Below are 18,717 nucleotides of genomic sequence, written 5' to 3' on the forward strand. Positions count from 1 at the left end.
TATCAAAGTGATTTATCGAAGAACATCAATAGAAGAAGTGAAATACAACAATTGTTTTACTACATCAATACAGTCCACATCTAACCAAGACGTTGTGTTCCACAGAGCATTATTGCATCATCACAAGGTAAATGTAACACGGTAAACCTTGAGAAGCGTGATTATTTATTTTTATTAATTTTATGACTTCAAGTTCAAAAATGGCTGCCGACAGTCTTAGATTGGAACTAAGAAAGAAAATTATTGGCGATTACGTAAGTGGAATGTCACAAAAAAGTATTTTTGATAAATATCGCGTGAAAAAATGGACCGTATCAAGACAATGTTCCAAATATCGTTCTACGGGGAAGTTGGCAGTAGATAACAAAGGTGGAAGACCGCGTTCCACCACTTCTAGAGAGGATTCTATGATCGTCAGATCCGTCAAGAAGGATCCCTGGATATCATCAGTCGAGATACAAAAACAATTAGAGCTGCCTGTATCGGACCGAACAATCAGACGACGTGCTGTTGAAGCCGAATTGTTTTCTCGACGCCCTGCAAAGAAACCGCTAATTTCACTAAAAAACCAGAAGAAAAGACACCTGTTTGCTACATCTCATATTGACTAGAATGTGCAGAAATGGCGATCTGTCCTGTTCAGTGATGAATCGAAGTTCAACATCATTGGGAGCGATGGCATTTGCCGTGTACGTCGACCGGCCGGAAAACGCCTCGGTTTACGTTACTGCCATAGGACCGTGAAGCATGGTTGAGGCAATGTAATGGTCTGGGGGTGTTTTTCTGCTAACGGTCTAGGTCCAATACATCGAAACGATGGAATAATGGACCGTTTCATGTATAAAAAATATCCTGAAAGATGTTATGTTACCTCATGCTGAATGGAATATAAAATGGATTTTTCAGCAAGACAACGAACCGAAAAACACTGCAAAAGTAGTCAAGCAGTGGTTTCAAGATAACCACCTATCGGTGATGGATTGGCTGCCTCAATCTCCGGATCTCAACCCTATCGAGAACCTGTGGGAGATCGTCAACCGCAGAATTAATCGTGAAGGTGTTCGTAATAAGGATCAACTGTTTGAACAAATCCAAAAGGCCTGGGCAGCGATTCCACAAAGTTTCATTGATCACCTAATCGAATCTATGCCTCGAAGATGCAAGGCTGTGATCGACAACAAAGGATTCGCTACAAAATATTGATAGCGAAATACAGCTTGGTCAACATTTTGTAGAGTTGCATTTGTTTTGTCCGGAAGGAAATCAACTTTTTTTAATACTTTTGATTAATTAATTAATTTTCGTGTACAAATTATGAACTTTGTGAAGAATAAAATTTGAAGAACTTTATCTCTAAACAGTTACATAGTTATTTCTCTAAATTGAAAAAATGCAGCACTTATATAAAGAAACTAAATTAGCATTATTTGGTTGCACTCGTTTTGTCCGATACTGTATATATAATATATATACAGTTTCGGACAAAACGAGTATTATATTATATATATATACATATACATATATATATATATATATATATATATATATATATATATATATATATATATATATATATATATATATATATATATATATATATATATATATATATAAATTGGCTGCAGCGAGGGAGGGAAGTGAGGTTAAGGGCAATGGCCTTTCCTACACACACACACACACACACACACAAAAACAACAAAAAAGCAACATATATATTTATATTTATATTTATTTTTTTTATTTTATAAACCTTTATTTAAAATTGAATAGCATTACAAGTAATGAATTGTACAACTTTATCTGTCCTTTAATATTAATAGATAGCTAGGAATACAGGGGAGGAACATATTATTTATGCATTGAAAAGGCAGTAGAGCTTCCAACATTGCTTGGGAGGTAGAGGTCACTGACGCCATCACGAAGGATACGGAGGTATTTTTGAATAAAAGTTTTTTGGTAAGTAGTAGTTTTTGTGGTGTTAAGAGCATACATGAATCTATTAGGGTTTCTGCTGTTGGTTTGAGTTAATTTAGTGGTTATAGGATGGTATGGGTCTGCAAGGATCTTTTTGAGCATATTAATACAGATCCTGTCAAGTAACTCTTCAATGTCAAAAATATTATTGAAGCTGCTTGAATTGGTTACATCAATTCCAATAATTTGCAGGGCATTTTTATGAAAATGTTGGATCTCTTTTTTTGCCGCAGCACTGCACGAAGTGAGAATAGGAGCATTATATATCAAGTGGCTAATAGCGTAAGATTAGTAGACCTGTAAAAGGTTTGGCTGAGTGTGTCCAATTTGCTTAAGACGTTTGAGCAGATATGGTACTGATTTTATATTATTGTGAACTTTTGTCCATTGTTCATCGCAATCAATATTCTCATTGAGCATGATTCCAAGTTATTTGTGGCTGCTGACTATTTCAAGTTCAGTATTATTGAGTACAATGGATGGTAAATCTTGAATTTCGGAGCATCTGGGAATAATTCTTATGATTTTATATTTTGGGCCATTAAGTTTCATTCCGTTTACCTTAGACCAAAGAGCGACGCCATCAACAATGGTAGGTTGGTAGAAACTTTATCATTAATTATATAAGTCAGTATGTCATCAGCATATTTTTCGAGGATGGTTTCAGGTGGAAGATATACGTAAATGTTGGAAATAATTAGGATGAACAGGATTGGACCTAGAACACTACCCTGAAGTACACCTGCATCGATACATTTCCAGTCAGTGGTATGATCATTTGTTTTAATTCTTTGTTGACGGTTAGATAAGTAAGCTGCGATCCAAGAGGTGAGCCAACTAGGTAGAATGTTCACTAACTTTAACAGTAATTTGTCATGACTGACAAGATCATAAGCTTTTTCGAAATCAAAGAATATTGCATAAATTGATTTGTTGTTATCTTTCGCATGACTCCAGTCCTCTATAATTTGAATAATAGCGTCCATCGTACTTCGGCCTGGAAGGAAACCGAACTGTTTGTTTGAGACCCATAAGTGCTTGGTGTGATGGACAATGAATATGGTAATAATACGTTCAAAACCTTTACATAATGCGGATGTAATGGCAATTGGTCGATAGTCATTAGACGCGTGTTTTTTTTTTTTTTTTAATTATTATATAATCTTTTTCGTCAATATAAATTTTTTTTTTTTTACAAAACTGTTAACGTAACAAATTGACTGGAGCAAGCCGAAGACGATGGTCTTATCATCTTGCTCCGTTAATTTCAATTATGTTTTACAATCAATATCTATTAAATATAAGATAAACACAAATTATAAGATGTTTAAATATATATAAATATAAGAACTCGTATAAGTAAAATAGCCAAGTAAATGTATCTTTATAAATATAAATACAATTAAATGCATTTTTATAAATATAACTATAATTATTTGCAGCTATTGTGTAAATGGAAAAAAAAAAACTTCAAGACGTGTGAAAGTTTTTTTTAAAATAGGAGATTGTTTCAGTAATGTTGAGGTCAAGTAACTGTTGTTTAACAACGCATTTAAAATGTTGAGAAGAGTTTATTGTTTTAATCTTATTTGTGAGAAACGAGTTCCAAAATTATGGTCCTCTTCTAGATATTGAGAATTGGGATTGACTCAAAGACATTTTTGGAATATAGTAGTTCTGCTAAGAATGTTTTGTTTCGTATTTATGATCAATAAGATGGAAGTAATTATGGAATATTTTTGGGACCAAATTATTTTTTACTTTGAACATAAACTGAAGGATGCTATAGATGTTTTGTTCATAAATATTAAGAACTCTCAGTTCATTCATTATTTGTTTAGCACTAACATATCTATTCGTGAATATGCGGCATGCTTGCATTTGTTTTTTATAGACTAAGGCTAGTTCTGATTGGTAAGTGCTTGCCCAGACAACATTGCAGTAGCTAATGTAGCTATGAACAAATGTAAAGTATAAACTTTTAAGACATACTTTATTTAAAATATACTTAGTTCTATGCATAATCCCAATGCTTTTAGATATTCTATTTTCTAACAACTTGATATCGTCGTTGGCCAGGTAATATCTCACTTGTGTAAAAAGCAAAATTTTACAGGAAACTGAAAAAACTATATATTTCAATGAAATGAGGTTTTAAAAGTAAGAGTAAAAAACAAATAACTAACAAATTATAATATAATTTGTTAGTTATTTGTTTTTTACAAATAACTAACAATTAGCATTTGTTTTTTACAAATAACTAACAAATTATAATATAATTTGTTAGTTATTTGTTTTTTACTCTTACTTTTAAAACCTCATTTCATTGAAATATATAGTTTTTTCAGTCTCCTGTAAAATTTTGCTTTTTACACAAGTGAGATATTACCTGGCCAACGACGATATGCTCTTTCCAGCTAATATGTTCATCTAGAATGACTCTTAGAAACTTCACAGAAAATGCTCTTTTTAATATTGTTTTGTCAACTAAAATATCCGGAAGTTTTAATGGTAATGTGTCTGACTTTGATGGTTTTGTGAAAAGAATGTATTTGCTTTTTTCAATGTTCAAGGAAAGTTTGTTAGCTTTCAACCAATTGCTTAGCTCTTCAAGCTCCTGATTTACTATGTTAAAAGTAGTTTTAATATTTGAGTGGGTGTAGAAAGCTTGGGGGTCATCTGCAAAAAGAATAAAATTCAATATACGAGAAGACAAAAATATGTCGTTAATATTGACAAGAAAAAGCAAAGGACCTAGAATAGATCCCTGAGGAACGCCGCAAGTAATGGTTTGAAGGGAAATGTAAGTTTTATTGTAATATAAAGCTTGTTTACGATTGTTTAGATAGCATCTAAACCATTTTAGATTTTTATTTTTTATACCATAATTACTAAGTTTGTATAGAAGGATCTTGTGATCCACTGTATCAAACGCCTTTGACAGATCGATAAATACTCCAAGTGTATATTGATTTTTGTCAAACCTATTCAAAATTTCGTTGACTAACTTTATTACTGCATTTTCAGTTGAATGGTCTTTTTTAAATCCGTATTGGTTATTAAAAAGGATATTGTGATTTTAGTGTGGGTTAGAAATCGGTGTTATGTTTGCTGATTTCCATTGGTCAGGTAACTGTTTTTTATTGGTTGGTTTGGTTGGCAATGTTATTAAGGGTAAAAATGGGGGTAGTAGGCGGGTTTGCCTCTCGGTTAACGAAGCATGAGAGGCTGGGTTGTTTCTTGCCAGTCCAAACACTTTGAAAATTATCATTTAATTGGTTTGCTTGTGTCTCAGAGATAGGGGTGGTGATTTGACCTTTATCAGCACGACTGATTTCACGCCAAAAATCTGTTTTTCCAGTAGTGAAACGCATGTTATAGATTCCCTTTCTTTTGGTTATTAGTTTACTAATTCAATTTGCAAGTGCTTTCCACTCATTGTAGTACCCGAAGATAAAGAGTTGTTGACGCTCTTTTTTAAGGCCTTGAATAAGTGGTGTCATCCAAGGCTTAGGGTTAATGAGCGTTGTTGATTTTAGTGGTTGGCAGATGTCTTGGGCAGAGAGTATAGAATGATAAAAGTTGTTGCAAGCAACTTGTATTTCATACTATGAATCAACTAAGATTTCAATATTGGTAGATCGTATCAATGCAACAGTGTCAGCAATTCTACCTGACCGGTAAGCAACCTTGTGGGGAACCGGGCGAGTAGATTTATAGAGATTTAAAACTAGGAAGGGTATTCGACACATAGCATTTAGGGGCGTTACTCAAGATGATTCAAGAATAGATGTTTTTCTAGTGGGGTGTGTATTGAGGTGAATGAGTTGGTGAGAACGAAAAATAAAGTCAGTAGGACAGCCATTTAGATCCTCTGCAAGAAATATTAGTGGTTTGTTGCCGATTGTGCAACGAGTTATGGCTGGTTCAATGAGTTGTGCAAGTTGATAAGATGCATTGCGCTGCTCACTTTTAGACCAAACTGGGATATAGGCACATATAACTAGGCAGGAAGAGTATCATCGGGGGAGTAATTTTGGGTACACACGAAAGATTGTTAGTTCGATTTCTTGTTTAGGCACCAAGCTAAACGAGTAGTCTGTTGTTAGTTTTACTTTTTCTATTTTATCTGAGTATTTTTTGTTTATGAATATTACAGTACCACCACTCATGCGATTTTGACGTTCAGTACTTATGCAAGTGTAATTATTATTGATTTGAGAAAGAATAATTTGCTTACCGCTTGGGTTAAGCCAGGTTTCAGTTAAACAGGCAATGTCAATGTTGGTATTTATGAGAAATTGATTAAAAATCTCAATTTTATTACAGAGTGAGCACATAATAGTGGTAAATATGGTTGGTAAGCGATTGGTGTTGAGATTATTGCTAGTTAGTTGGAGTGGAGCGAGAAGTAAGGGCACTGCGGATCTTGATGGTTGCTCCATTGTGAATGCCCCAGTGAAAGGGTGCTTCAGGGTTATCATTACGTAGTTTATCATTACGAATGTTTCGGTCTTTGCGTAGTTGGTACTCAAGTTCTCTTTCAGCAGGAGACAAGTCAGGACTGACTCTTTATGTCTTGAAATTCTCATGTGTAGCGAGTTTGCGAGATGCGATATATTATGAAACCACAAGCAAAAAAATGAAAACTTTTTTTGAAATTCTTGACTGGGCGGCTTAAGCGATGTCTGAACAACAAAACCTTTAAATCAAAAACTGTTTTCAGATTTGGATGCAGCATTATCGGTTTGGTGTTGAAACATCAAAATATTAATATTGGCCCAAAATTAAGTTTTTCAGACCACTGTGCGATGCTGCAAACTTGCCTAGAGGTGGGGTTCGAACCACGAATCTTTTGTTTCTCGGGCAAGTTTCTATTTGGATAAACATTGCACAGAAATAATAGAATTTGACGTCATTAAAATGGTATGTTATTGAAACCAAACCAAAACGTCAGTCGATGTATGTACACCCTACATGTACTACCTAGAGTTGCAAAAAAACGCGTTTTTTTGGGTCAAAAAAACGTGTTTTTTTGTTTTTTTTTACTTTTTAAACAAGTTTTTTATTTTTCTTGGTAAATAATTTGGAAGAGTTTTTGTATTATTCTGTCTATTTATGGTATATGATCACTATAATCACAAATACAATGTATAAACACCAATTTAAAGTTAATGTTTTAATAAAAAATTTAAAGAGCTATTTATTAAGTATATTTATTAGGCGGTTAAGCATTAAGTTAGTTGTAAATCTAGGTATATTGTATGAGAATGTTTATTTGTCATGTTTTAATTTTTAAATATTGTTGTACATCCTAAATATTACACTCATTATATACAGAAACTATACTTGTCCATGACAAAATGCCCATTTTTATAATTTAAATATACTAATATATGATATCATGCTTATTTAGACAACCCTAATATTTATTATGCAATAAATTCGTCTTACATTGTTTGTTACATATTTAGAATTATATTGCCAGTAAGCCCTTATAATAAAAGCTTTAAATTTATTTAATTTACATATCTATTATTTTTGAATAATGTTTTATAAGTTTTAATTCGTTATTAATTTAGTGCTAAGAGTTGTAGCAATGTGTTGTTTAGTATACACAATTAAAAAAAGTATAAATATTTAAGCAAAAAAGTCAATAATCTAATAATTTTAACATGTATTTAAACTATAAAAGATATTCTAAATAGAAGTGCTTTCTGAGTCCGAGTCTTCCCGCCCTAGACTACCTTCATCTAATGATTCATAAACAAAGTCACTGTCACTTTCTATATTAACTGCTTCAGACTCTGACCAAGGCATTGAAGTGCTAGGAACTTTATTTACACTCGAGTTATTAATTTGAGGAGTAGTTATGCTTGTACCATTTTTATAACTGGTGTTTTCAATATTTTCAAGTTTTAAATTTTGTGAAATGAAAACTAGTTTTCCAGCCCTTTCAGTCGTTAAGTGATTTCTTTTCGCACTATGAATGTTAGAATAAGTGCTAAAACTTCTCTCACATGCTGCACTTGAAGCTGGTAGCTGAAGAATTCTAGATGCAACTTTTGATAGTTCGGTAAAGGAACACAATCCTTTCCCTCAATTTATGGTTTGAGTTATTCCTACTGCAGTCCAAATAAAAGGTTTTGAAAATATACCACCCTTTGATTGGTAATTAGCCAAGTCAAACATCATAATTTCTTTGTTTACTTCAGGCATACTTGCAGCAATGTTGTGTATCGCCTCACATGCATCAATCTATAAAAAGATTTTTCTTTCAATAATTTTAAAATTACTTTATTAATTTAAATAGTATTTTCAAATTTGAATATAGTATTTAATATAAATCAAAATTTTTCGAAAATTTCACTTTTAATGCCCAAGGCTAAAATGTAATTGGTTTTATAAATCATATATGAATTATGTGTAGTAAATACCTTTTGTTCTCCAGTCAAGACTCTGCCTTGAAATTTGGGATCTAGTATATTGGCAGCCAAGTGAATTTCTGTTAAACAAAAATCTTTTCTTTTCTTAAAGATTTTTTTGGCTTCTTCTTCCTTCTTTGAGAATGGGCTAACTGTTAAGTTTTTAAAAATGTGGTCTTCCAAGAAGTGAAAAGTTTCCACAACAGTAGATAACATGGGAGTATTTGATTCAATTTTCTTTATTGCATCAGCTATTGGTGACAGCAATTTGAAAAAACTTTCAACTATGTCCCAAAAAACATCTGATAAAAGAATATTTTTTGTTACTGAATTAAGTCTACTGTTTTCAGAAATAGCCAATGTTTTTAATGGTTGCTTATTTTTCTGTATGCTATCTAAGCATGCTACAGTTGATCCTCACCTTTAAATAAAATACAAAGAAATTATGATAATTTAATAAATTTAGAGTATAGTAATTTACTAAATGAAATCTATTTTTATGAATGTATAATAAAATTAGTTACATAGTTAAATTTTTTTTGTAAAGTACAGTATATTTATATTTTTAGTTGTATTATCTAGTTCGTACAGGTAGTTTCAAGGAAATGCATGTTACTACACCAGCTGATTTTTTTTGTACATCTCTAAATGCTGCAACAGATAAATGAGAATTTTTAATTTCTTTAACAATATCAGTTACTTGTGACATCAAAACACTTAAAGTTGTCAATTTAAAAAAATCTGTGAACAGCAAATTTAAACCATGTGAAATGCATCCATAACAATGAAGATGGGGGTAACAATGAAGATGGGGGTAACAATCTTTTAGACGAGTCCACGCATTTTTTTATATTTGCAGCATTGTCAGTCACAATGCCCAAAACTTTGTTAGGATTTATTTCTTCTAAAACTTTCTTTATTTCATTTGCCATATATTCACCAGAATGGCTTAATGTTCCTACAAAACAGTTTTGGATATATTATACATACTGTACTATATAAATATTATAAATCTATTTACTGATATATTATTTCTTCTTACTGAAATGGTTTTCAGTGTTGTTTGTTATAAATTTAATATCAAAGTTAATTATAAAATAGTATGCATATTTTAAAATTCTACCAGTCTGTTAAGTAAATCCATTGTATACAGTACTAGAATTATGGTTTTACCTGTAGGCAATGTCTTCCACGAAATGGGTGATGAAGAAAGTAATGTCATTACAAAGTTTATGATAGCTTCATTTCTGTAAAGAAGAAACAGCATATAAACAAATAGGATCTGTTTATTAACAAAATAATATAGGTTCAATTGCATCAACTAATATTATAATGAATTGTTACTGTACCTTAAATTGCTCCATCCATCACACATAAATCCAAGATAATCTGCAGTTGCTACCATTTCTTTAACATTTGCTGAAATCCTTGAAAATTCATTATCTAATAACACAATTTGACACTTCATGTCTTGACGGAAGCTTATAAGCAGGACGTAACTTGTTCAAAAAGATTTTCCAATAGTTGTTTTCTATTATATGGAGTGGCGATCCACTAGCATATATTGCTCTGGCTATGGGGGTATCAATCAATTCCTGCAAAAGATAATGTCATACTGGTACATCAGTGAATCATGAAACAAATCTTAAATTTAAAAATTATGAACTTTTAATAAGCTAGTTGCCATATCAGTTAATTTTTCAAATAAAACTTTAAATTTCAAAATACAATACACACCTTTTCAGTTTTTGTCATGCTGTCAAACATGGAACATGTTGTTTTACTTCTACAAATTGATTCAGAAGAGGATGTTCCGAAAGAATCAGATCGTGGATTTTTTGTTTTTGGTTCAGCATCTCCAGAAGAGCCTTGCTGTTTTTGACTATGACCTGATTTATTTGCATATAGACTTTTTACTTCTTCAGGACATTTTCGACATTTTTCAATATGCTTAGTCATTCGAGTTCCGTTTTTAGAGATGTCAAAGCAAAAAGAACATTTAACTCTTTCCATTTTGCTAATTTGTTTCATAGGTATGAATAAATTGAAAACTACGGTTTTATTTCTCCCCCCTGTATGGCCTGTTTTACTCATTTTTATAATTAAAATTTACTATGTTAAGCAAAATATCTAAAATTTAAATATAATTAAATAGAGAACATAATTGATTATTACAAAGAGCTTTTAAAACTTCTTATAACTTTTTATTTGCAACTCAAAACTTTAAAAGTACAGTAAATAAATAAAATAATAATAATAATAATAATAATAATATATATATATATATATATATATCAAATAGTAAATAAAATTAAGCAAATGTAGTTAAGTATAATAAACTTAGATAAAAAGTGTTTATTGTGTCATTATATAACAATAAAGTCAATAAAAATTAAATAGAGGAAGATAAAATTAACTAATAAATTTTTATACAGGACTGCTATAACCGTGTAAACCTAAACATTAATAATAAAACAATTACCTTTAAACATACCAAAGAAAAAGAATTTTAGTCAAATTCAGCCTTAGTTTTCTTATATAAATCTGAAATTAAAACATGTTTAATAATATTGCCATTAAAGTTAAATTTAGTAGCTTAAATGATGAATTTATAAATATTTCCCAAAAAAACCAAAAAAACGGAACCCTGCGTTTTTTTTCCAAAAAAACGAGCAAAAAAACCAAAAAAACAAGAACCAAAAAAACGCGTCACATCTCTAGTTCTACCTATTAAAATTAGTCGATGTATCCGTTCACGCTATCAGTTGATTTTCGTACAGTTTTTATAATCCTTTTGCTCGGCAATTGCTTGGGCGTTATAAATAATGCCTAATTGTTTACATTGACCTTAACAAAGACACAAAACAAAAAATTTAAAACTAATAAATAATTTTAACCAACAACCACTAAATTGTTTTCATTATTGGTGGATCTCGTCCACATGTCTTTAACAGCACTACGTAATCTTAACAGCACTACGTAACGGTAAATGAAAGTGTAAAAATGTATAATGAAAGAAAGTTTAATGTAAACATTTCAACCAATCATCGTTTTCGGAATTTTATACTAATTTACTAATTTAATTATCGAAGTTCTAAATTTCAAAGTTCATCCTTAAAATAGCGTTCTAGATTTAAAGCTTTTCTGCTCTTATGACTCTATAAGAACAGAAAAGCAGCAGCAAGTTACTTTTAAAAAACCCACAAGACAAACATATTGCAAATAAATGTTTAATTTTATTTATTCCTTAAAAGTTTTAAGAATGCTTTATTGCCTATGATTGTTAGCTTTTTATTTTTTATTTTTATTGTTTGATTTTATGAAGCTCAAACAATTAGGAGATTTGCAAACCTAATATTATAAAAAAAAGTTTTTTCAAAAGTATGTCGTGTTTGGTCTCCAATGAAGAGAAATTAAATAAAGATTCCAAAAATAATAATCATTTTATATAAATCAAACATATATATATATATATATATATATATATATATATATATATATATATATATATATATATATATATATTTTATATATATATATATATATATATATATATATATATATATATATATATATATATATATATATATATATATATATATATATATATATATATATGTATAAATTAGGAATAAAACTAGCAAACATGCAAATTTTTTATTTAGATTTTTTATTTTAGATTTTTAATGTAGATTTTTGCAAATTTTTTAAAATTTGTTTTATATAAAATAATTATTATTTTTAGAATTTTTGAATAATTTCTCATCATTTAAATATAATATTTTTAGTTAAAGTACATAATCTTTTATGCAGTAAAGTCAAAAGTAATTTTTTTGTAAAATGATTATTTTTTTTGAATTTTTTATATAATTTTGCTTCATTTGAGACCCATCATGAAATACTTTCGAAAAATTTTATTTTAAATAATATTAAGGACCCATTAAATTTTCAAGAAATTATCTTTAGGTCTTGGAGCACCTAAAGATAAATTCCTAGAGAATTTATACTTTTCAAGAGTATTTTTTTTATTTATAAATCACGTTTTTTTTATTTAAAATAAAATTTTGAACATTAGATTGACTTTTGATTCCTTAAGATTTAAAAAACTTATGTTCTTTCTTAAGTAAAAAACATTGTTATTACTAATATTACCAATTATAATTAACATTACCAGGTTAAGACACAAACTTTACAATTTTTTATATATAAAAAATTTAAATAATTTTATTCCACGAGCTGTATCATTACTAGGATGTGGAGTAAACCAAAAATGTATACATTAACTGCTAATAAAAATTACCCATTTTTCAGACCCATAGGGTCATCTTCAGCATCATGCAATTATAAACAAATTCTAAATATTAAATTAAGTTCTAAATTGATAAATACCATATTGATTTCTTACATTGCCATGATGTATTGTAACAAAGTTTTTTTTTGTTTATGAAATTTAAAAGACAAGGTTATCTGATGGTTACCAAGTTTCTATTGATGTTGAATTATCTTTACATAAATTCCTCTAGATGAAATAATCTCAATTGCTGTTTAACTTATTGTAAAAAATGTTTCCAGTATCAAAATCTATTAAATTAAATTAAAAAAACTGTTTGAATTTTTTACTTGACACTTTTTATGTAATAATGATTGATAGGTTTGCAATTAGGCCTCCTATAGCTCCTACTTTAGCTCACTTATTAAAAACCAATGATTTTTTAGTTACTTTCAAACTTTATTTATTTTTTCATGGCTTATATATGTTGCATAAGTATTCTTTTCACCTAATTGTTTTTTAGAGAAAAATTAAAAATGCTTTTTGATTTATCAAAGCTGCCTAACATACCTTTGTGGGTAAGTGTTTATTTTTTCTTACTCGAACAAACATTGGTAAAATGTAACAGAAAAGGTAGCACCAAAAGTGTGATATATGAAATATTTATATGGTTATACATACATACATACATACATACATACATACATACATACATACATACATACATACATACACACATACATACATACATACATACATACATACATACATACATACATACATACATACATACATACATACATACATACATACATACATACATACATACATACATACATACATACATACATACATACATACATACATACATACATACATACATACATACACACAGATATATATATATATATATATATATATATATATATATATATATATATATATATATATATATATATATATATATATATATATATATATATATATATATATATATGTATATATATATATATATATATATATATATATATATATATATATATATATATATATATATATATATATATATATATATATAACTATTAATACAATTTAATCAATACAATGAAAAAAGTAAGTCAAACAAAATATCAACTTCAACAAAATATTTACAAAATATATTTAGCACTGGAGGCCTTTCAGTGTTTCTTCAGTAGTGCTAGTTTAAGTGCTGTTATGCAAAAAAAAAAGTTATTTGTGTTACAAAAGTATAATTTTTAATCAATTAAGGTATTATTGCTATTAGTTATCATTGTCTAATGTTTTTTAAAAGTTAGTTAAAAGTATCATGCTTTTGTTTATGCAAATGACTTTTATACAACAATAAATTTTTATCACTTCTAGAAAAACAAAAAGCTAGAGAAACGGTTCTTTTATTATATTATTTATATGTTGGCAACCATACACATTGTTGTCAAATCTGTCAGTTGAATGGCCGGTTCTGAAATGGCCGGTTCTGACCATTTATGCAACTTCTCAAATTATTTGTTTTTCCTGTATATGTTGATTGACCATTACACGATAAACATTTTATATAATAAATGACATTCTTGCTGTTACAAGTAACATGACTTTTAATGTTCCAGATAATACTGATAGATGTTAAAAAATTATTACAATCAGGCGGGATGGTATTTTTATTTTACTGAATACCATCCCATGACTTTTTTTCCTCCACTTTGAGCACTGTATATATATATATATATATATATATATATATATATATATATATATATATATATATATATATATATATATATATATATATATATATATATTATATATATATTAAATATATATATATAGATATATTGCTAATGCTTTCAGATATTTCAAGTTTTTCATTTGTATTTTAAAAATGTTTTGGCTTTGAGGTGTCCTGAAGGGAATAAGTTATTAACTGCATAATAAAATAAAACTTGCTTGTCAAATGGGTTTGCAAGTTAATTGCAAATGATTGAAAATATTGATGGATGAACTAAAATAGGAAAACATGTGAGAATATGTGAGTGTACATATATCAACTGACTTAAGTAGGGAGGACATGTGAGGAGGATGCATACATCAACTTGGAGTTATAGCTTGGCAATATACAATATATGTATGTATATATATATGTATATATATATATATATATATATATATATATATATATATATATATATATATATATATATATGTATATATATATATATATATATATATATATATATATATATATATATATATATATATATATATATATATATATATATATATATATTATAAGCATTAAAACATCATATACAGTATCATACTATTTATTTCTTTTTTAAGTAATATTTCGGCTCATATAGTGAGAGCCATTATCTAACTATAAAGCCATTATATAACTAATAAAACCGTTAAAAAAACCGTTTAAAAATTATAATTAACGTAACCAAATGATGTCATTGCAACGTCAGATATTCAACATTTTTTAATTTTACAAAAAAATGGTTTCCAATGGTGAGTCATCACCAAATGGCCATTGTCACGATTTTAAATGTTTTCTTTAGGTTTTGAACATTGTATTTCAATGGCCTCACAAATTTTTTTTGTGTAGTTGTTTGAAATAACAGAAAGCGTTTTAGGGTTCTCCCAGTCTGTTTTACCATTACAATGTTGTGAATGTTCTACTATTCCAGATGTTTCCCAGGTGACTTTTGTAACATTATTTTTATGTTCTTGAATTCGCGTGGAAATCTTTTTTCTTGTTTCACCAATATAATATGCACCACATGTGCAATTAAGTTGGTACACTCCTGGATGACTTTTCGGAGGCAGTTTAGACTTGTTTCGGCAGAGTATATTTATCAAGGGATTACCAAAACGAAAGACTGTTTTAACACCGACTTTACGAAACTCTTTTCTTAGAACAAGGCCTAATTTTGGGACCCATGGTAAAATAATAAGATTTTTGGTATCAATTTTTTGAGAACTAGATTTATTTGTGGAGTATTTATAATTTTTAGCAATACCTGAATACTGTTTATATGAATGTCCATTTTCAGTAAAAATCTTAATAAGAAAATTAATTTCATCTTGAATGTTATGTTCTGAACAAATTTTATATGCTTGAGCTAAAAAACCTTTAAAAATACTTACTGTGATATTCGGTGAAATACATGATTTTGGTTTTATAAGTACGTTTGTAATTGCATCTTTACGATGTATGGAAAACATATTGAATCTAATGCTATTCAACAGGCTTTAAATGTCAATATTGCACCAAAGTCTTATAAACGTTACGTTGATGATAGCCATGCTCGATTTACTAATATTGTTAATAATTACTAATATATATAATTTTTTTTGATTAAAACTAAATAATAAATGCATACCAATTGTGATTTTAGTCATAGCTCATCTTCTCCATTTTTTTTGGTTCTCCGAGTCTGTATAATGTTAGCCGCAATCTGCAGACTTGATAATTTATTTCATGCTTGTTTTATTTATAACAGTTTCATTAAAAACCGTTTAATGTGGTAGTGGTGTAGTGGTAGAACACTTGCTTCATAAGCCAGAAGTTCCAAGTTTGATTCCCACCACGTCCTTGGTAGTACCGTGCTCAACTTGTTTCTCTGCGCAACGGCCTTGTTTGTCAAGGTTTGTGTTTCAGAGTTGAGAGAGAGTTATAACCACAAATAAGTAGCCTATGGTTATAACCACAAATAAGTAGTCTGTGGCCTTCTTGTCCTTAGGGAGGTGAATTAAATTAATAAAAAAAATATATATATATCTTTTATTTATTTTTTTGATTTAAATTTTGTGATACAATTAAAAATAAAGTGATATATATGGTTTTGATATTTGAGTAGCACAACTTGTTTTTAACAATTGCAAGTATAAATCTTTATCAAGATTTTTATATAAAAATATGTAAGAATATTTTATATTGAATTTATTTTGTAAAATTTTTATTACATCTTTTATGTGCTTGAAGTTTTTAAAGTGATAAAAGTGATAAAAGCACGCTACAATGATTTGACAATTTAAATCACTGTCTGTCTTGAATTATTGCCAAAATATGAATTTTTTTGTGTTAATTAGTAGTAAGCTGAATGGATTTTATGCAAGGTATAAATTGTCTATAAAAGGGCAATAAAAATATATACTTTACTTTTTTATTGAATTGTAAATTTTTAATTGAACTTTAAAATGACAATTTGCATTGTTATTGGATACCGTACTAATCAAGCCTTCCCAGGAAATGGATGCAGTTTTTGGTCTGTTTGTATATCCACACATGAGTATTTTATTTTAGGCAACTTGACACAGCTTTGTGCAGGTTTTATCATATTAAGCGTTGCGGAAAAAGTTTTAAAAACAAAGAAAGCAAAACTAACAAAGTAGGAAATTAAAGCAAATTTATATAGAAAAAACAAAAAAACTAATGGTTTAAATAACTTGTGTACCGTTTTTAATTTTTGTAGAACTAAGTACACATTAACTAAGGGTTTGGTATAGGGCAACAATCTTTTTTCTTTTATTATTTCAAATAAAATTTTTAATGTTTAAAAACCCTCCACTGACGAAAGTGCTACAAGCGAAAAAATTAAGTTATTTTAGACCGCTTAACTGTAGCTTTAACTAAAACTACATCTTGTTTGTTAAGAATTTTGTATTTTTTACCTAGGTTTACCTATAGTTCTTCATTGCCCTGTAGGACAATGGTTTTTTATTTTAATTTACAGTCTGTATCGCATTTCTTAAAAAAAAAGTTAGAAATAAATTCCGGCATTCCAGCCGGAACCGCAATGACCTAAAGATCACAAATTCTGGAACGGAATTCCAGTATATCCCTATTATAAACTAAATACTAAAAGAATAATTTTACTAAAATTTTTTAAATAATTTAAAGTATAAACTGAATAAAGAAAGAGTGACTTGAATAAACCATATAAATTGAGCTAAGTAGAAATTAAATATAAAACAAATTATTTTATTAAAAACTGTATAAATCAAACTAATTCAAAATTAAAGTTAAAACGAATATTTGTACTAAAATATACAAAAGTTATTTATAATATAAATATAAAATGAAGAATCTCAATAAACCATATAAACTAAATGTAAACTAAACATAAATCGAACAACTCTATTAAACCATATAAACTAAATATAAAATAAGAAACCGCATCATACTGCCTTGTTTTTACCTCTGGCTGCAAACTCTAATTATCACAAAATATGTTTAATTGTGTCATGATTTTGACTGGCTTCTAAAACAAAATAAGTATGAAGCAAGCAAAGAAAAGTTTTAATAACATGCCAAATATGTTCCACTAGTGACAAGACTTACTTGTTCTAGTTGCAAACTTTATATAAAGATAACAATTTGTCAAATATCCCTAATATAAGCTGTCATTTATATGCGGTTGTTTATCCAAATTAGTTATTAAAACATCATTTTGGTAGAGAAAATGGCAGTTGTTAAAAACGTGTTAATGAAATCTAAAAATAAAATATATTACTTTATTTTTAATTGTATCACAAATATTTTTTGGGATTTAGTAAAAAATTAAATAAATATTTGATTTGCTGATTGTAGGAGAAAAAATACTTTAAGACATTAAGTTATTGTGAATTGCAATATCCAGAAATATTTCTGGTCATTAAATTCTTAGTTTATTAAAAACCGTAAACACTGTGTTAATAAAACGGTCAATTTATCATATTGCAAAAATTAATGAAAAAACAAAACAATAATTTACTGTAAACTGCAAAAATAATAACAGTCAAAACTTACATATTTTTAATTAATATTTGTTTAAACACCAGGTAATTTAAGGATTATAAATTAAAAAAAAAAAAGTAGTTAGACAAAAATTATTATTACTAAAGGTCTGAAAAATTTGCGCAGTAATTTAAAATCAACCAATATAAAATTATGCTAAAGCTATTTGTGCATTGTATGAAACATTGTATGAAAAATCAACCAATAAAAAATTATGTTAAAGCTATTTACACATTCTATGAAACATTAAT

The 18,717-nt window shown here is 28.3% G+C and overlaps 2 protein-coding genes across 4 annotated transcripts in view; one reads left to right on the top strand and one right to left on the bottom strand.

The window, feature by feature from the left end:
• Positions 1-7,636: 7,636 nt before the first annotated feature.
• On the bottom strand, positions 7,637-10,531 carry LOC136081800 (uncharacterized). Of its 3 annotated transcripts, none has more exons than XM_065799965.1 (6): positions 10,137-10,531; positions 9,749-9,994; positions 9,573-9,646; positions 8,989-9,357; positions 8,412-8,820; positions 7,637-8,232 (listed from the first exon to the last, which is right to left on the bottom strand). In XM_065799965.1, exons 2-4 carry the CDS (start codon positions 9,865-9,867, stop codon positions 9,131-9,133), a joined length of 420 nt encoding a protein of 139 aa, XP_065656037.1. In that variant the 5' UTR covers positions 9,868-9,994; positions 10,137-10,531; the 3' UTR covers positions 7,637-8,232; positions 8,412-8,820; positions 8,989-9,130. The 3 variants fall into 3 exon arrangements, with proteins under 3 accessions (XP_065656037.1, XP_065656036.1, XP_065656035.1); XM_065799964.1 differs by having other exon boundaries at positions 8,924-9,357; XM_065799963.1 differs by having other exon boundaries at positions 8,412-9,357.
• Positions 10,532-13,187: 2,656 nt separating this feature from the next.
• LOC136081801 (uncharacterized) overlaps positions 13,188-18,717 on the top strand; it is a 51,506-nt gene continuing 45,976 nt past the window's right edge. Inside the window, exon 1 of the mRNA XM_065799968.1 lies at positions 13,188-13,247. Within this exon, the coding sequence (XP_065656040.1) occupies positions 13,206-13,247 (42 nt within the window). The 5' untranslated portion in view covers positions 13,188-13,205. The remainder of the gene's footprint in view (positions 13,248-18,717) is intronic.

The sequence above is a fragment of the Hydra vulgaris genome, chromosome 06 (assembly GCF_038396675.1).
Source record: "Hydra vulgaris chromosome 06, alternate assembly HydraT2T_AEP".
NCBI classification, from domain to species: Eukaryota; Metazoa; Cnidaria; class Hydrozoa; order Anthoathecata; family Hydridae; genus Hydra; species Hydra vulgaris.